This window comes from Agelaius tricolor, unplaced genomic scaffold (genome assembly GCF_023055355.1).
Source record: "Agelaius tricolor isolate 1412-34295 unplaced genomic scaffold, bAgeTri1.0.p SCAF_3, whole genome shotgun sequence".
In the NCBI taxonomy this organism is placed as follows: Eukaryota; Metazoa; Chordata; class Aves; order Passeriformes; family Icteridae; genus Agelaius; species Agelaius tricolor.
In genome coordinates, this window is record NW_027269263.1 from 66,746,763 (window position 1) to 66,766,386 (window position 19,624).

At 49.7% G+C, this 19,624-nt stretch overlaps 1 protein-coding gene across 9 annotated transcripts in view; it reads right to left on the minus strand.

The window, feature by feature from the left end:
- The window catches only part of PFKFB3 (6-phosphofructo-2-kinase/fructose-2,6-biphosphatase 3), a 45,715-nt gene that overhangs the window by 14,809 nt on the left and 11,282 nt on the right, over nucleotides 1–19,624 (minus strand). For 6 of the 9 annotated variants that reach the window (XM_071424161.1, XM_071424159.1, XM_071424157.1 and 3 more), the window contains exons 1-7: nucleotides 7,622–8,241; nucleotides 3,210–3,335; nucleotides 2,829–2,925; nucleotides 2,500–2,566; nucleotides 2,292–2,366; nucleotides 1,926–1,982; nucleotides 84–208 (exon numbers count right to left, since the gene is read on the minus strand). In XM_071424161.1, the coding sequence (XP_071280262.1) occupies nucleotides 84–208; nucleotides 1,926–1,982; nucleotides 2,292–2,366; nucleotides 2,500–2,566; nucleotides 2,829–2,925; nucleotides 3,210–3,335; nucleotides 7,622–7,700 (626 nt within the window). In that variant the 5' untranslated portion in view covers nucleotides 7,701–8,241. Of the gene's footprint in view, nucleotides 1–83; nucleotides 209–1,925; nucleotides 1,983–2,291; nucleotides 2,367–2,499; nucleotides 2,567–2,828; nucleotides 2,926–3,209; nucleotides 3,336–7,621; nucleotides 8,242–19,624 lie in introns of those variants that run through there. The other 3 variants (XM_071424160.1, XM_071424154.1, XM_071424156.1) reach the window with 2 other exon arrangements.

Below are 19,624 nucleotides of genomic sequence, written 5' to 3' on the forward strand. Positions count from 1 at the left end.
GTGAAATAGAGCTCCACCCTTCACTGCTCCTCTCCTGGGAGAGGGCAGGTGCTCAAGGCAGCTCAGAAGTCAAGGTCCCTTACCTGTCATAGTCATCAGGGTCGAGGGGCTGGTAGCTGGCTTGGTAACAATTGATCCTCTTCATGAAATCCTCCATGGCATCCGTGGAATTACAGTCCCGGTAATCTGGGCTGGACAATTTGACTTCCTGCAACAGAAAGAAAAAAAAAAAAAAACATGCCACAAGGAGGTTAGGAAGCTTTCCAAGCCAGACAATGCTAATCTGGAATTTCAAAGTCCTGCCAAGATCCAGTGATTAGCTGAAACTAAAGTGATGAGTACTTTATAGTCATCACTCATCACAGGGCAGAAAAGAAGCAAATTAGACCCAAAACCAAGCATCAGGTGGGAGAATTTGGTATCAACCATTGTCTGATTAGTACAGACACCCATCAATCCACTCCCATTCTCCCAGAAGTTGGGCTAGCACTTCACCACCCAACAGCAGGAAAACTGAGCTTCCTAATGGCTAAAAAACCCCATCAGGTTCAAATTCAAGCTGAGAAAGGGAAGTGCATGAACTGGACAAGCTGCTTATCCCAGCTCAGCATCAGGACAGTGGGATGGCAACATTCAACCCCTTTTTGTGCATTATTTGCTGCAAGCTGTTGGGCTGAAAGACACTAGAAACAGGCAGTGTGAATATCCACAACCCTCGTGGACTAATTCCTGCCTGAACTAATCTAACAGGCTGCTTTTCCTGAAGATTTGGGTTTGAACAGCAGCATTACACACTGGTAACTTCACAAGCAGTCCTGAAACCAGCAGGATAACACAATGGATCAACACATGTGGCAGCATCCCAGCCCTGGGGTGCATTTTCCACACTGATCCAGCACTAAGAGCACCATTCATCTGCAGTTCCCTGTGGAGCAAAATCCTATGCTCAGCTAGGAGCTGATTTTCTCACCCTTCAAGCATTAGTTTCCAAATAAAGGGATTAAAATCCTCAAAAAAAATCCAGCTTGGGAAAAAAAAAAAAAAAAAAAAAAAAAACAACCTAGCAAACTGAGCATTTTGTTGTAGAAAAGGCTGTATGCAACCTCTCAAAAAGTTGGTCACTGGGATAACAGTTCCCAGCAGGAGTAAAAGACACTCTTCACCCCCTGTCAGGCAACAAAATTTGCCTCCAGTGAAGCCATGCTGGCTGTCACCAACCACCTTTTTATCTTCCATGTGCCTCAGCAGAGCTTCCAGGATGATCTGCTCCATTATCTTCCCAAACACTGATGTGAGACTGCACCTGTAGCCCCCAGTTCTGTCAGGGTTTTGTTTTTCCCAACCCAATTCCTGGCTGCTCAGACAATCTCTGTGTTCCTCCCAGGCTGCCTGTCCCTGCTTCCATCCTCTCTCTGTAGGCTTCCTTTTAGTGCTTGAGTTTGTGCAGGACCTCCTTGTTCATCCTGGCATTTTTGATGGCTGCATCACTTGGAGAAGATGATCCTTGAACATGAACCAGTTTTCTTGGGCTCCTCTCTTCCCTCCTGGGCTTTTTATCCCACAGTACTCCAGGCCAAAACCTGCTTTCCTGACATCTCACTTCACAGCTGCTGCAGCACAGGCTGCCCTGGAGCTTCACATTCCTCACCAGCCCCTCCTTGTTGGTGACAACAAGGTGCAGCGCAGAGCAAACAAGGAGAGGTGCTGTCACTTGGAGAGGACAGCAGAGAGAGGACACTTGGAGAGGTCACCAACACATTCCAGGAACCTCCTGGATTGGCAGTGCCATGCTGTGGTGTCCCTCCAGCAGATACCAGAGTGGTTGAAGCCCACCACAAAGACCAGAGCTTATGAAGGTGATGCCATCCCTACCTCTCTATGGAGGGAAAGCAAAAGCAGGACATTCCCACCAGTTCCACACTTACCATAACGTTGGTGGCAACCACGTTGGGATCATTGCAGACAGATTCGATGAAGAACACCTGTGAAGCAAAGCAGACCTCAGCTGAAAGCCACCAAAACAAGGTTTGTAACAGTCAGCCAGCTGCTTGCTCAACCCAAGCTCCTCCCTGCTGGACCAGAGAGCGCTCCCTCTGCCCCACTCCCATCCTTCCCTTCCCCATGGCTCACTACAGGGAATTAAGGACAAGTTTCGTGTTTTTAATCAAACCCAGCAGTGAAATCTCCCTCAGACAGGAGCAGCATGAGGATGACACATGAGTTAGACAAGATACACCAACACTACACCACAGTGGACTTCACAATGCAGGCATCAGCCCCACAGCACCAACCTTGAACCCGTTCTCTTTGGCAAAGTTTAGGATCATCCCTCTCCTCTCCCTTGTGGTATTGGTGGCATCAAACACCTTTAAAAGCAAAAGATCTCAATGAGCACCACCAGAGCCTGGTTTCCCAGAGGGCCCCTCCTCAGAGAAGGGACTGCAGAGGACTTTTGGGGTCAGCACAGCTGCCAAACCCCAGAGCACATCTGGAGCTCACCGCAATCTGCCCGGCCTCCTCCGTCAGGTACAGCTTCACATCCCTCAGGGCAGCCAGGGCACATTGCCTGCAAAAGAGGGGACAGACGTGTGGCCCTGGTGTCCTCAGGGTGTGGTGGTCACCCTGAAGTCACCAATCCTGTACAGATTCAGTTTTGAGCCCTCAGAATCCTCCTTGAGCAGGCAGGGGAAATTGAGAACCCAACTCCGAATTTCAAGTCGAGGGGGAAATTCAGAGCCCAACTTCTGTGTTCATCACCCCCAAACTGGGTAACTCTGCTCCCAGCCATGGGCCTCAGCACCATGTGGGGTCAGGGAGCCCACTCTCACCTCCTGACTTTCATGGCTTCCTCGTTGTCAGGACGGAAGAAGTCATAGGAGCTGTAATGCTTCACGGCCTCGCGACGATACTCCCCAACGTTGAAAACTAGGTGGGAAAGGCAAAAAACAAACCATCAAAATGAGGGGCATGACCCAGTTGTGTACCTTCTGCAGTTAAAGCAAGCTGGGGCCACAAAATTACATCCTCAGGGCACCCCTTGGTCTTCAACATGAAGGAGAACCCAGGATATGAAAAGACAGATATTTATATTCAGCCTGTGGAATCTTGGAAACATCTCCCACTAACTCCAATCTCCCATAGCAGTGATCTAGAAGAATTCCTGAGAACCAGACCTGCTGCTTTCCTCTGGCAGCCAGTGCAGGCCTTACCTTTTGTGGGGACACCAATCCAGTTGAGGTAGCGAGTCAGCTTCTTGGAGATGTAGGTCTTGCCACGGGCTGGGAGGCCAACCATGACTATCACAGTGGGGGAATTGGCAAGCTGAGGCCCACAGGCTGCAAGGAAAAGGAACAGGAGCTGTTAATTCTCCAGCTCAGCCTGCATTGACCCAACAAGGCACTTGTTTTCATCTGGACTCCTTCCAAGTCCTTCAGCAGCTGGAGGAAACATGAAAGCCACAGCAAGAACATCCTGATGGGTGCAAAGTAGGCAAGGAGCCAGCAGCTGGCCCAGGCTCCCTGGAGAGCCTCTGTGCCTCAATTTCCACATTTGCAACTCAAATAAAAAATAATTCAAAAAATAAAATTCAAACTCAAGGCAAGCACAACTTCACATTGCAATGGCTTGGCAATCCCATTAAAAGCTCAAGGATAGCCAAGGACTTTGGACCCATCCCTGCAGCAGTGTCTGTGCTGAAATACCAGGTCTGGTCCAGATCTTCACCCACAGAAAGCATCTCCTAAAATATTTGACTAGATTTCCAGCTGATAAACAGCCAGCTAACTGGATTTTCTGAAGACAAACAAGGCAAGAGAACCACAGAACTAGCAGCATTTAAAAGCAGATATCCAAGTGATTTATCCTTTTTTTTTTTCCTCACAAACCCAAGCTGGGTTGTTGGGATTTTTTTTGTTTTTTGTTTTGTTTGGTTTTGGGTTTTTTGTTGTTGTGGTGAAGAGGGTCCATGTCAAACAGCTGGAAGGAAAACCCATTGGCAGCATTTGCAGGACAGATGGGACCCTGCAGGGGATTTCTCACCCACTCTTCCATCCCTCCGGTGAGCACAGAGACCTCATAGGAAAGGAATGCAGGGAGTGAGTGGCTGGTGGCAGAGCCATAAAACCCAGCTTAATTATGGCCTGGGTGGAGAGCTCTGCCTGCCTGCCACAGCTGCCTCAAGGTGGGACCAGGGGATGCCAGGGGCTCCCCGGGATGGACACAGGGCTGGGGAAGGTTTTTGTCAGTGTGGCTCTGGAAAGGGCAAACAAACTGAGGGGAACCCATAGAACATGCAAAGCACATGGGATCACCTTCCCCTTCTAGGAAAATAAATCCAGTACCTGGAGAAACCAAATTAAGGCCACAAGGAAGATTTATGGCACTGGTACCCAGATGGCAGAAGAGCCACCCATCATCTTCCCAAGTTTCTCACCAAAGCAAACTCAGCAGGCAAGGGATAAAAAAACTACCTAAAATATACTTTTTTTTTTTTTTTTTTTTTGTTTCATTCCCCAGGCTGGAGCTGCCCTCACTCCCTCCTCCCTTTGTGCAACCTGCCTCCTGCCCAGTGCTGCATTTCAAAACCCCAGGGCAGCTCCCAAAGATTTTGGCAGCAAATGCCAATTTTCTGTGCTGAGGCACAAGGGAGCTGTGCAACATACCAAGAAAAACACTTTCCCCCCTCTAACCATCTCACATCCTCATCCAAGCTATGGGTGCAAGTCTGCTTTGCATAAAACCCCCACAATCATTAGATAAAGGAAGGAGGAAGGGATAATACCTGAATAAGGAAACTCTTCCTTTCCCTACCTGTCAGTGGACAAAGGATCTCAAAGAGCAGAGCTAAGAGGATTTAGGGCCATTAAATAGCACTCCAAGAGTAAAGGGACAATGCTGGGCACTGTTCGTGTCCCTGTGGCTCCAGACAGCTGTGACAGCAGCAGGGCTGGCACTGTGTGGGCACACACGTGTCACCTCCAAAGGCTGCTGCAAGAGTTAAACACCCCGAATTTGGAATTTTTGCTGCCCTAGCATCATGGAACAGCACCTCCCATCAGCGAGAGCAACTTTTCATCAGGAATCTGAGCCCAAACCAAAAGTCTCCGAGAAACTTCGCATCAGGGATGAAACAGAACCCAGTGTTTTGCTCCCAGTCTTTCACAAAGGCCTCATTCATCATTTCTTTTCACCACTGCTGGGAAGCTATCAGGGATTTCAATACATATTCATTACTCCTTATCGACATCTAGCCAGGTAAGTCAAGGGCAGGGATGATTTTCAGGCTCAGTCGGAGGGTATTTAACAGGAGCTTATCACTTTTGCTATTTGCCAGAAAGTCAGCTTCACCAGTGGGTAAAAAAGGAGGAAAAAAAAAAAAAGAACACCCAGCCCAAACGGGAAGGAAATTTGCTTCTATAACAAGTCGGATAATACAGCCACCTCCCCACTTCAGGCATTTTCACTCTCTCCTCCTAAATATTCCCGAAACCCCCCCCACAAGCCAGACTGCCCGTTCTGTCAGTCCCATTCCCCTTTTCCCAGCTGCAATCCCAGCACCTTCCCTGACCCCGCGCTCCCCACCGCGGGCACCGCTGTCCCCGCCACCGAACGGGACCGTCCCCGCCGTGTGTGCCACCCCCACCGAGCCCCAGGGAGGGGAAAAAGCAGCCCCAAGGATGGGGAGAGGCAGCGGCAGCCCCTTCCCTGCCGGAGCATCCCCCTCCCCTCGCCCGGCTCTGCCCAGCCAGCGCCTTCGAGGGCTCCGCTTTCCCAGCCCCTACGTGAGAGACGTGCGGCGTGACAGCAATTTAATGGATCGCCGTCAAAAGGGCAGCTGGAGGAGTCCCTGCAGCCTCCCCTGGACCAGCCAGCACACCATCGGACTGGTTATTTCACACCCGGGATGCGCCATTCCCGGAGGATGCTCCCGCTCCCTCCAGGCATCACGCTGGAAGTGGTCTCCGTTATCCCTCCCTTCCCTCCCGCCCGGCTTTGCAGCCCTCGCTCTTTGTTGCTGCTGAGGAATTAACAGCACATCGCTGTTTAAAATACCCCGAGTTAAAAAAGAGTCAGCTAAAAAAAGCCTAAAAAGCCTCTTCTCACAGCGTGGCTCGCTCCCACCCCAAGAAAATATAATTACAAGCCACATTATGTTATTAATAATCCCCTTGGTGCCTTAATAGATCAAATATGTTAGCTTTTTCCGCTACCAAAAGGGAGCTCTCGCTGAGAAACCCGGCGAACGAAGTGGCAAAAAACCACTGCGTGCACAAGGGATTTCTTTCAGAGGTGCCAGTCCTTGAGAAAAACCCAGCCGCAGAGACACACGTGCAAAGCATTAAGCCGGGAGACGTTTTACCCCACTCCAAGCGAAGCCCCTGGGCTACCCAGATGTGCAGCCTGTTGCTGAAACCCCATCTCCTCGGCAGCTCCCGCTGCAGGGCCGCCCTTGCCAGGCACAGGCTGCGCATCCCAACATCTGCTCCAGGGCGCCTGACCCACAGCCACGGGCAACAGCAGCTGGCAACTTCACAGCATATCTATTTTTTAAAATAATTATTATATATAAACTTTCCAGCCAAGGTAAATAAACATCGGAAGCGACTTTAAACGCCTGATGAAGGCAAGCAGCGGAAAGACTGATTCACCCAAGCCACTTCCATCCCTCGCCAGGCTGCGAGTGCCGCCCCCTCCATCCCGGCTCCGCACATTCCTGCGAGGCTCATTTCGAGCTGCGAGTCGCACAACCGGCAGCTTGTCAGTGTGGCTGCTAAAGAGCTGCTTCCTGAGCTTTCGGATGGGATCACGAGTCGAGATTTGGTTTATAGTAAGACCGGGATGACCCAAACATTTTTATATTGCGAGCTTCAGAGACAAGGGGAAACCACTGCAGAAGTTTCAGCGCTGATTTCCGCCTTCCCCTCCACCTGCCTCCTCATCCTCAGGGTTAAATGGTAAACTGCGAACGGCTGGTGTCTGGTTGGGGTTTAAAATGCATTGCCCTAATCCTTCCTCCACCTCCCCCAAATAAATTAATTTAACACGCTAATTGGACAGGATTTGGAGCAACCTGGTGTAGTGGAAGGCGTCCTGTCACATGGCAGGAGGGTTGTGGAACGAGATTATCGTTACGGTCCCTTCCAACCCAAACCATTCATGCTTCTACCATTAACAAATCCCCGGGCGAGCCGCTCGAGCACGGCGCAAATCCCAGCTGAGCTGGCACCCCGGCTGCGAGGTGAACAACCTGCTCCCTCCTTCCCTTTTAATCCCAGCGCTGGCAGCGCAGAGTGGAAATGGGGCCACGCGTGTGCCGGCACCTCCCCGCATCCTGCGGGGCCATGTGACAGCGGAATGCACCTTCCTGCCCTGCCGAGACTGAGTCACGGGATGGCAGCGCTGGGATGCGGGCACCGCCGGGATGCTGGGGCTGGGGGGACGCGGGCACCGCCGGGATGCTGGGGCTGGGGGGACGCGGGCACCGCCGGGATGCTGGGGCACGCCGAGGAGAAGGGATGCTGCAAAGAGCCCCGCCGCGGTGCGCAGAGAAACGGGAGAGTTCCGCTCCCCATCCATCCCATCCCATCCCATCCCTCCGGGATGCTGCCGTGCCCGTACTCACAGCGGCGGGGCAGCGCCGGGCGGTTGTCATTGGGAAGCCAAATCTTCTGGATGCGGCTTTGCGTCAGCTCCATGGGCATTTTTAAAACAAAGGTCTTTTTGCGCTCCGCGTCCACCTTGATGCGTTTGAGGGAGGGAGGAGGAGAAATAAAAAAGGGGAGGGGGGAGGAGGCGGGGGAAATATACGATAAAAATATAATAAAAAGGGTTTTTGTTGCAGTCGGTGGTTTGGGCGAGCGGCTGCGGCGCTTTCGGATGCTGCTGCGAGCCTCGTGAAGGTTTTACGGCAGGAGGGGGAGGAGGAGGAGGAAGAGGAGGGCCGGGTCTGCAGGGCACAAAGCCGGGCAGGAATGGCCCCAGCGCAGCCGCTGCGCGCTGAGAAGGAGCGAGGGCGAGCCCCGCTGCGAACCGCGATGGAAAGCGGGGTGGAAAAAAATACAGATATTTTTAAAAAAATAAATCAAAAATTAAAATATCTTTCCTTTGAAATCGGGAAAAAAAAAAATAGCAAGAGAAGAAAGGCAGGAGAATCTCCACGCGAGGCAGGCGGGGAAGGAGCGGTGCTACAATCGCGGCTGCTGCTGCTCGGGCCGGCTCCGCTCACGATGTGCCGGCAGCCGCCGCGCCGCCTCTTTCTATCCCGACAGGCCGGGACCGCCTCCGGGGCGGGGCGGGACGGGCCGGGCCGGGCCGGGCGGGCGCTGCGGCGCCGCGGAGGAGGAGGAGGAGGATGGGAGGAGGAGGATGGGGAGAAGGAGGAGGAGGAGGTGGAGGAGGATGAAGGCGCGGATGCCGGCGCGGCCCCTGCCGCCCCCTGCCGGCCGCACCCCGAACTGCAGCGCGGACAAAGGACGCGCTTTGTTCCGCGGGGGGAGCGCGACACCGAGCCCTCCCCCACCGCGGGAATTTGGGGCGCGCAGGGGACCCCCAGACTAAAATATGTATGGTTAAATAAATGCCCTACTTCATTTCTCGCGTCTTTTCGACCAACGATATAAAACGATGTAAAACGATGTAAAATGATGTAAAATAATGTAAAATTATAGAAATTGAATTAATTTTTTTAAAGGAAAATAGAAACTCGACAAGAAATAACTTTTTAAAAAATACTTTAAAAATAAAAAAAGGAGTAAAAGATGCGAAGAGGAAAAAATATTTATTAAAAATTAATTAAGAAAATAAAATAGGGAATAGAGGCGAAAATAAGAAGGGGGAAAGGAAATAAACTAGAAAAAAATTGGGAATAAAGTTGAACAAAATAAAAAATCAAATTTTAAAAAATAACTAGAGGCAAATGAAATAAAACCAATTTTTAAAAATAAAATAGAGGGGGGGAAAAATAGAGAAAGAAACCCTTAGTACAACAGCGGTGGGATGCGGGGGGCTCCGCCGGCGCGCCCCTTGCGCCCCTCACTCCGCGGCCAGCGGGCTCGGGCCGGGGGTCCCGGGGGATGCCGGGGGGTCCCGGGGGGCCGGGGGATGCCGGCCCTGCGCTCCTGCACGTCGCTCACGTCGCACATGCGGTGCCGCGCCGCCTCCCCCGGAGGGGATGCCCGGGATGCGGCGGCTCCGCCTCCGCCCGCGGCCACCGCGGCTGCTCCGCCCCGCTCCGCGCCCGGGCGGGGCCGCTCCGCGCCGGGGCCGCCCCGCGTCCCTCCGCCAGCAGCGGCCCGGGGCCGGCTGGAGCGGCCGCAGAGCTGGGGATGCTCCGCGGGGAGCCTCTGCTCTCAAACGGGCGCTAAAGCTAATTTTTAATCCATTTTTTAAATTTTAATATTATTTTAATTTAATAATCTAGAGTCATTATTTATTATTTAATGTTTTCATAAAATTATGTTCTTATTTTTATTATTTTTTCATTTTACTCTTATTTATTTTTTAATTTTTTAATTTTTTCATTATTTTATTATTTCATTATTTCATTTTATTTTTTCATTATTATTTATTTTTTCATTTTACTCTTATTTATCATCTGTTTTCATAAAATTATGTTCTTATTTTTATTATTTTTTCATTTTACTATTAATTTAATTGTTCTTAATTATGTCATATTAATATACAAAATAATAATAATAATAATAATAATAATAATAATAATAATAATAATAATAATAATAATAATAACGTTCTTTTATTAGTTTATTAAATGTCTTAATCCACTCGCCAGGTTCCTGCAAGTTATATTTCCACTCTAAATTAGGCTGCAAACTGCACCCCAGCAATGCTGACACAGCCTCTGTTTGCAGCATGAGGGGCTGGGACCACCCTGGAAATTCCTGTGATGACACCCAAACCCCAAACATGCAGGTGCCCAAACCCCCTTGTCCCCCAGCACCGATGGAGATGATCCCACCTGTCATGGAGGGGTTTCTTTGGAAGGATTTTGGGAATTTGCCACAGCAGGGAAATGTGGGATTGTGTCACGGGTGGGAAGAGCTGTAGAGGTGGGAGCATCTGCTTTGATGGTGTTTAATACAGCAAATTTTGCTTCACAATTTAAAGCCTGATAAGGAGCATCTCAGATACCTAAAATGTTCAATAATCTTTTTTTACTTAGGGCATTTTCCTTCTCTGGAAGCAAAGGCTTGTATTCTTATAACGCATTTAGAAGGAAGATATTTCTGGCTAATTCCTTACATGGAGCCAAGATGAAGTAAAAAAGTGCACAATCTTTCCCTCTCCTACACAAGGGAAAAAATATTCATAGGCAAAAAGTTAAAAAAAAAAAATTAAAAAGAAATTTTAAAAAAAGCTACTATGAGTGAGCTGGAAAACAACCAGAGATTCGGGGTGTGGGAAGGAAGATGGGAGAGAGCTGTGAGTGCTCCAGTTGGCAAGGATGGGATGGGAGTGAGGCACAACAGCCCTCCCTGGACCACTCTGCACAAAATCCCCAAATCCTTTTCACATGCAGGGCAACCCAAAGCTGCTTCCCAGCTAGAGCATGAGTCAGAAGGAGGACAAAAATTCACATGATTTTACAGGACAAGGAATTCGGGCATCATCATCATCCCCCTTCCCCCAGCAGCTCTCTCCCCTCTCCACGGCTCTTTCCCACCTCACAAATCACCACCCCCACGACATGAAAAGGAGCCCGAAAGCGAAACCCTGCCTGAATTAAAATCACAGTCGCTTCAAATTAGATCCACCTAGTAACTCTTGGCTTAGAAACTCCCAAATAACTGGAGCGGAAAGCTTCAACTCCTAAATAAGTGGCCTGGATTTCAAAGGCACCAGCACCCAGCTGCTCCCAGGGAGGTCAGCTGGAAGAAGCATTTCTATTTTTAAGGCACTTGCACCCTGGGGAGAGGGCAGGGAGCACTAGGTGCACTCACAGGATTATTTTTCCCCCCTCCCAAATTGTGCTATGCAAAATCCCAGCTTCCTAAAAATAGCATCTGGAGTGGTAAATAAAATGCTGCTGGCAGCTGCTGTGATAAGAAGCCCAAAGGGGTGCTTAGCTCAGCGATTTTTCAGGAAATCAAGTCACTGGTGCAGCCTGAATGCTGTCAGGAAGATGTTTCAGCTCCTGGAGAGCCACCACAGGCACAGGGGGACATGGGACAGGCAGTGATGCTGTCCCATGCTGTGGCACAGAGGGTGCAGGCAGGAATCAACCAGCCACACATACCCCAGTCAGGAACTGGCAGATATTTAACAGATGAGAAGGGACAGGGGCATAAATGTAATGCCAGGGTTTGAAATGTGAAAGTCACGGGGGTAGATGAGAAAAAATTTGACCTTAAGAATCCAAAGGATTCATGCAGCAGGTCCAGAGAGGTGGGAGAGGGAAGTACAAAAAGGGAAAGTCTGGAAGAGATGGGGGAAAACCCCATTTCTGTGAGAATGGAATACCCACCTCTTATGGGGTTTACAGTCTTCAAACTTCTCTGAAACACCACAACTAAAACCTCATAATTCCCTCTTTTGTTCCACTGCTGCTCCAACGTCAAACTCACCTAGCAACCCATCCTGAACAGTGGCATTAGGCTCTGGATGCATCCCAAAATAACAGCTCCAGACTTCATTCTCCATCCCCTTTGGAAGAACCTACTGGTCACCAGCCAGCCTTCCCTGTCATCAAAATGCCAGCACCAACTCTGACTAAGCCATGATTCACCCTCCTCTTTTAATGCCTTTTCTTTTTTGAATTTATTTATTTGATTCCCTCTAAAGGAAACTTGGAAGGGAAGGACCAGTCACGTTCTTGCCTACATTCAGTGCAACACACATCCTCTCCTTTGGATGTGCAGTGGAGGGAGGGGGGGGAGATGCCTGGTGGGATCCCAGTCACACATCCAGGAATTCTTTGCACGGTTGGAAATTGGGAGAGGGTGGCTGGGAGCTGTGTGTACATCTCTGTGTAGGTGCAGCCACACATTGTGCTCCATTCATGTCAGGGCAGCTTCATCTGCAGCACTTTCCAGTGTGGCCTTGGTTTATCAGCCTGGAATGTGGGCACAGAGTTCAGAATCACAGCAGGGTTTGGGTTTAAAGGGATTTTCAAGATCATCCAATTCCACCCCCTGCCATGTCCAGAGACAACTTCCACTATCCCAGGTTGCTCCAAACCCTGTCCAGCCTGGCTGTGAACACTTCCAGGGATGGAGCAGCCACAGATTCTCTGGGCACCCTGTGCCAGGGCCTCACCACACCCACACGAAAGAATTTCTCCCTAATATCCCATCTAAATCTACTTTCATCCAGTTTAAAGCTGTTCCAAAGTGCTCCCTTACCCCGGGAGGGTGGTTGCAAAAATCAGGCAGCAGCTGCCCAGACTCTTATTAGTGTGTTAATGACATTTTCTTGAAAAATTTATTCTTCTGGGCTGACCAAGGGGAATTTATATGGTTTTCAGGAAGAAAACAAAAACAAAAACAAAAAAACCCACCCAAAAACAAAAACAAAACAAAAAACCAAACAAAAACAAGAAAAAAAAAACCCCAAAAAAACCCAAACAAACCAACAGCAACAGCAACAAAAAAAATCGCTAAATTTTGCACTTACAAAAAAAAAAACATTAAAGTGGTGGGATACTGAAGAAGCCAAGAAAATTGTCCGCAACATTTTTCGGGGAATTAGATGCTTTCAGAAAGGTCAGGAAGGAAACCAAATGGTTGATGGACCCCCGCCCTTGCCAGCTGGATGCTGAGTAGTTTTCAGCGATGATGGCGCTTTCTTTTGGAAGGACTTGAGAAAAAGCTGCTGCGGGTCAGCCTCGTGGAGGGGAGGGTGATAAAAGTCTGATTTTATCAGGCTGATAGAAATGTTTGGATTTGGAGAGGCAGCTGGAGTTCACGGTCCTTTGCGCCTGCAGTTTTCAATTGCCTCCCTCGCCCCTCGCAGGTATTTCAGTTACAGGAATAAATAAACAAGGAACAAAGTGTGAACTGTACCTGTACCACCACCCTCCCTCTCCCTCATCCCACCCAGCTCCTGATGCCCGGGAGGGACACCAAGAGCTCCTGCATCCGTCCCTGTAATGGATCGGGGTTTTTTCTGCCATAAAAAAGAATTTTTTATTTCCCTCCTCTAAACAAGTTGTGGTTTGCTTCCTCATTTCTCGCCTGTCACCTCCCCCCCCCATTCTTGCAGTCACATACTGCTTTTCTTCCTCTTGCCACAAAGGGAAACAGAAACCAAGCCAAAACATCTCTTCACGATATTATTTGCAGGCAGCAACATCAGGGAATCACAGAATGGTTTGATTCCCATCAGGGAATCACAGAATGGTTTGGGTTGGAAGGGACATAAAAGATTATTCAGTTCCAAGCCCCTACCATGGGCAGGGACACCTTCCACTGTCCCAGGGTGCTCCAAGCCCTGTCCAGCCTGGCCTTGGACACTTGCAGGGACCCAGGGGCAGCCACAGCTTCTCTGGGCACTCTGTGTCAGCCCAAACTCTGTGCCACGAATAGGACACCTCTCAAAACAAACAGATGACCCCAGACATGGTTTCCTGCAGGGATTAAGGGTTCCTCAGCAGGGATTTACCCTAAAATCAGGGGAGCTCCTGGTCCCTCTGCAGCAGCGAGGCTGAGCCCTGCCCGGGGTGCAGGACGCAGGGCAGGAACATCGTGTGCTCCAGGGCTCTCCCTCCTTTCACCCACCAGTGCAGACATGTGTGCTCCTTTCTGGCTGTGGACAATCCGTGCAGTTTTCAGCCTGTTGCACCCTCTAATTGCACCTGATGTGCTCATGAAACTCCTTCCTCGGCCGGTTGCAGGGAATTCCAGTCATTGCTGACAGCAGCCGGGTGCTGGGACAGCACTGGGGCAAGAGCTGGGCTGCCACATGCCTGCCTGTGGCTGCAGCTTTGCCTAAAAATAGCCACAAGCAGAGAAAAGGGGGGAAATTCAGCTTCTGGCATTGAGAAAGCAGGGCTGAGCCCCAGAGAGGGAAATCCCCAGCAAGGCACATGGCATTGCTCACCCTGCTATCAGCCCCTGTCAAACACTGCACCCAGGGCTGGCCTTGCTTTCCTGGCAGCCAAGGGACAGGAAAAGCCAGGAAGGGGTTGCAGAAATGCAGAATTCAGCCTCATTCAGCTGATATAGCAGGTTGGGGATCTGCTGGTTTTGCTCAGCCCTCTGCTCTGAGCTCCCTGTGTGGTTTCACTGCCACACTCTGAGCCATGCAGGAACTCTTTCAAGGACAGTAAATTCTTCCTGAAGTCAACACTCTGCAAAGTTGTTTGTTTAATTTCTTTTAATTTATAACTCTTCAGGCAGGAGGACAAGGGTTCAGACCTTATTTTCCTTTTGAGTGGTTGGATTTGTGCCCTAACTTAGAGGTGCTTGGTTATAATTGGCTGAGTTAAAGGGTAGCAGGAAAGGAAATGGGAGTTGTAAATGCAATGCCTGGCTTTGATGAATATGGGGAAGAAGGAAGGAGGAGAGCCTTGATTCAATCTCAATTAATCAAATTAAAAGCAAAATCAATCAAGGTTTCCTCTACTGTCCTCAGAGAGGTGGACATGTGCATCCAAATGTGTCTTGGGTGATGCTTGGGAAGACCCAGTAAATCTTAGACCAAAAATGGGGAGGTGTACAACAGGTGTCCATTAGCCAGGATTGCTGACTCCAAAGGAGCCTCCCAGATGGAGGTTCATATTTAAGAAAGGAGGCTTATTTGTAATTTAAAAAAATAATTCTATTCTGCAGTTCTCAAAAAAAAAATAATTTGGGGATTACACTCTGAAGCTGCAAACATCCATTAAAGCAGGGACATTTCTCAAAGCTGGCAGGTCTGCTCAGAAACTGGTCCAGGAGGATTGAGCAATGTCCTGTGAAAGTTCCTGACTGTACAAGACCAGTGCAAAACAAAACTCACCCCATAAACGGGCTAAACCATAAAGATAATTGACTCCATAGGTGGCAGAGAGGGTAGATTTAGGGTAGATATTGTAAATAAATTCTTTACTGTGAGGGTGGTGAGGCCCTGGCACCGGTTGCCCAAAGAAGTTGTGGCTGCCTCATCCCTGGAAGTGTCCAGGGCTTGAAGCAACCTATTTTTGTGGAAGGTGTCCCTGCCATGGCAGGGGTTGGAGCTGGATGAGTTTAAAGGTCACTTCCATCCCAGGCCGTTCTGTGATTCTACGAAACACAGGTTTCTAAAAGTAGTTATGGGGTAATTAAATGGCAAGAAGTTGGAATATTCCAGTCTCAGGAATTTAATACTGGTTCTTCTTGAAACAAAACCTGGCTGCAGAAGTTCAGGCTTGGTCTTAATAACAAGGGTTAAAGAGTGCAGATCAGTCAGAGAGCCACAGTTCAGGTTTTGGCATTGTTAGAGCTTCTGAAAAGACAATATTCACATTATCTTGGCACTGGGTTGAGCCTTCTAGTCCCAGGTACTTTTAGTTACATGAAAGGAACACTTCCCTGTTTGCACTGTTATTTTAAGGTGTGAAATTCCCCACTGAAAATCCTGGGATTGCTTTAGGGTGTAAATCCACAGGATGTTGAGCTTGACTTTAGGTTTCCTCATCTCTAATCAAGAGGCCACAACCACCTGCGACAAGGCACTGATCCAGCAGAAAAATCCTGCTGCTCTGAGAGAAAAGTGTGTTTACAGGGCTGCTCTGTCCCCGCTGCCAGATCAGATGTTCCTGTCCTGCTGCTGCCAGCAGAACCTGGCACGTGTTACCACAGTGCCTTCTCCGGGAAAATCAGCAGAACTACAGCCATGTGCTCACACCTGAACCAGACCTAATTTAGGATTTTTATGGTTTAACCCCGGCTGGGAGCTCAGCCCCACTCGCTCAGTTCCCCCACAGAAGGATGGGGGAGAGAACTGGAAGGTAAAAGTGAGAAAACTCATGGGCTGAGGTACAAACAGTTTAATGGGTCAAGAAAAGCCACGTGCACAAGCAAAGCAAAACAAGGAATTAATTCCCCACTTCCCACAGGTTTCCAGTGATCCCCAGGAAAGCAGGGTTCCATCACACGTAGTGGTGGTGGCTTGGGATGGCAAACACCATCACCCCTTTACTAAACACGGCAGAATGGAATATTTCATGGCATATTTTTGATCAGTTTGGGGTCAGCTGTCCTTGCTCTGTCCCCTGCCAACTCCCTGTGCCCCCCCAGCCTCCTCAGTGGTGGGTGGGGTGAGGAGCAGAAAAGCCTCGACTCTATGTGAGCCCTGCTCAGCAAAACCAAAACCATCTCTGTGTTATCAACACTGTTTTGGCCACAAGTCAGAATCACAGAGCAGCTCCCCTGAAGAAAATCAACCTGTCCCAGCCCAAACCAGCACAGTGCTGCAAAGCAATGCAGCATTTTGGAGATCCGATGGGAAGAACAAAGAATTCCAGCCCTCCTGTATGAGCAGATTGCTACAGGATTTATTTTCATGGAGTTGCCCAGTGGCTGAAGTATGTTCACTGAAGAACTGAATTCCCAGCCGGTGATGCAGGTGGGATGCAGCTCTCCAGCTCTGCTGCCTGCAGGGCTCGGGGCTGGCTGTGAAACCCCTCGTGGATGATGAATCTGTCCAGCCCATTTAGGGTGGACGATGATCACCCTCCGGAAATCTCAGCCTGTCATTATCCCCTGGACTTTGCTATTGAACTGTTTCCTAACTTCTCATTACCGCCCACCTTTCATTAAGAGCCCGGATCGTTATCTCGTCATTGCAGGTTATTAAATCCAACAATGGCAAAGGCTGTGGCCTTTCTGCGGCTGACTCACCTCATTATGTAACAAGCCCGGGCCGGTGACAACCTCAGCATCGTCATGGTGACAGGGAAGCGTCTAAAAAAGTTGTAGGCAATGATGTGGTGAAGTCAGATACCCCAGAGATGCTGGGGAATCTCTTCAAAGTAATGCAAAAAAAAAACCCCTAAAACACAAAGCTCTGGGGGAGAACATGGGTTTGTGTTTCTGATCATCAAGGAGGACGCGCTTGGAGGCAGCGGCGGGCAGCAGATTAATCACAGCCCAGGAAAAAGGGTATTTTTTAATCTCAGGTCTCAACCCCCGCTGATAATCAGTTTGGCTCCTGACAGAGGGCCTTTTGAAGCTGCATCCCAGAAGGATCTGCACTGCCTGGGAGGCTCAGATGGAAAGGCTCCCCTGAGGGATGCTGAGCAGGGAGGAGGCGTTGAAGCTCTCAGCTCCTGCTGTTCTGCCTCCATCCACAGCAAAGCTGTGGGTAGAGTTGGGGAAGGATTGATGTCATTTTGGGGTGCCTACAAGGAATTGGTCGCCTCTGACCACTTTTACCACCTGTGGAGAGAAATGGGCACTCACTTGCACAGGGAACAATCCAGCTGCCCTGCTGTGGGCACTGACTGCAAACCAGGGTGAGATGTGTCCTGGAGGACTTGGTGTCCTCTGAGCATGGAGGGGACCTCAGAGCTGCGCCCAAAACCATTCCACACACACCTCAGTGCTCGAGGTGACCCAAAACACAAGTCCTGGTCCAACCCAGAGCCCCATGCAGGGAGGCAGGGCAGAGCTTTGGCGAGAGCTGCGTGTTGAAATCGTGTACGTGCCGAGCATCTTCCCACCCACACCTCACCTTTGTGAGCACATCTGCCCCATGGACAACCTGCTCACCCCTGCTTCCTCACGGGGCTGGCACAACCCAGACCATGGTTGCCCAACAGTGGCCCACACACCTCAGCTCTGGCCAGGAAGAGCCACTTTTGGGACCAGCACCACCCCTGGGGCTGAGCTGCTCCCTGGATCTGCCTCCCCAAGGGCTCCCCTCTCCCTTCAGCTGCTGGAAACCACAAGGTGAGCTCTCAGTGTCCCACTTTTCCACAGTGCTGCCATGTGCTCTTAAACTCAAGACCTGCAGGCATTCTTTTAGGAGCTCTGTGGAAGACAAGTGAGAGGGAAAGTGTGTGGTCAACAGGCTGAAATTTAGAATAGCAAGGGCCAGTTTTGTTTCTATATCTTTTGCTAGAACTCCTTAAAGTCACAACCTCTCTCAGGGAACCTCCAATTTCCTAACACCTCTCCTAATCAAGTTTTGGACCCAAATCACTGGAATCAGATCACACAGATTGCTGGAATGCAGAAATTAAATAACCAAATTTCCTTATCATGGTTTTCTTAAAATTCTTCCACTTACAGAGCAATGATTTTAGTGCATTTAAGTCCAAGCAGATGATTTTAATTTGTGTATTTCATTTACTTTTTTCTATGCCATGGAGACCTGGCTGGGGAAGAAAAAAAAGTCTAAAATTATTTAAAAACATCTACAGAATTTGTTTCTTCTTTCTCTGATATTTTCCAATCAGACATGAAAAATATTAATGGAAAATTTCTCTGGAATTTTGGGGCAAGCTGAAACAAACAATATGGGGAGCTTGCTGCCAACATATTTTCTCAAATACATTTATATTTTCCAACCCGCAATGACAAGCTGTTAACAGCTCCTTGGGGGGAAAAAAAAAAACAAAACAAAACTGAGCTCAATGTTTAGATATCTGCCCTGGAGTTTAACAGGGAGTAGCAAAGCAGGGTCTGGGTGCCTGGCAGGGGTCACAAGGAAAGATGCTGTGCTTCAAAGCACTTGTGAGGGCCTCAGTTTTCTCCCAAATAGCTGCTGTTACTGGAGCTGAGAGCCAGAGCCAGGAGGGCATGGCACAGGTGGAAACACATCTTGGCCATTGGTTATGACTCATCCTCACTGGATAAAATTTGAGATGGGGGAAAACCACTTTTGTTGTGTCTGCTTCAGCACTTCCAGCAACATCGCCCATTAGGGAATCACAGAATGGTTTGGGTTGGAAGGGAGATAAAAGATTATCCAGTTTCACCCCCTGCCATGGGCAGGGACATTTCCCATTATCCCAGGTTCTCCAAGACCCATCCAGCCTGGCCTTGGACACTTGCAGGGATCCAGGGGCAGCCACAGCTTCTCTGGGCACCCTGTGCCAGCACAAACCTTATGCCACAAACAGGGCACCCCTCAAAACAAACAGATGACCCCAGGACAGGGCCTCACCTCACATTTCCATCCCCCCGTGTGCCCCCCTGCATGGCTCTGGTGGGTTCCTGCTCCCTGCACGTCCCTGGGCTGTCACCTGTGGTGACAGCATGGCCACAGCCAGGGTTTCACATTTCCCAGCCCAGCTGTTTACCCAGAGCTCAGCCTGAAGGAAAACAACTGCTAGACAGTCAACAAGAGATCTGAGAGACACCCGACTCCTGGGCAGGCTTTCCTGCCAGCTTCCCTCTAAAGGAGAGCCAGGCTCAGGCTGAAGGCATGACCTTCCTTCAGCTCATGTTGTTATTACCCAGGCTGGGACAGCCCCAGGCTCCTGACTGATGGGCACCTTTCACCCACTGCCGGGTGAAATGCTTGTGGTGCCTCAGGAGTTCCATGGATGGTCACTGGGGCACTGGGAGATCCAGTTTGTACCCATGGAGCAGAGCCCAGAGCAATTCCCAAACCTGCCAGCCATGCAAAAGCAAGGCCTTTCTGCAGCTGTGGCTAAGGGGGATCCCAGCAGGATGGGTTTGTGTGACCGTGTTCACAGGGGTCT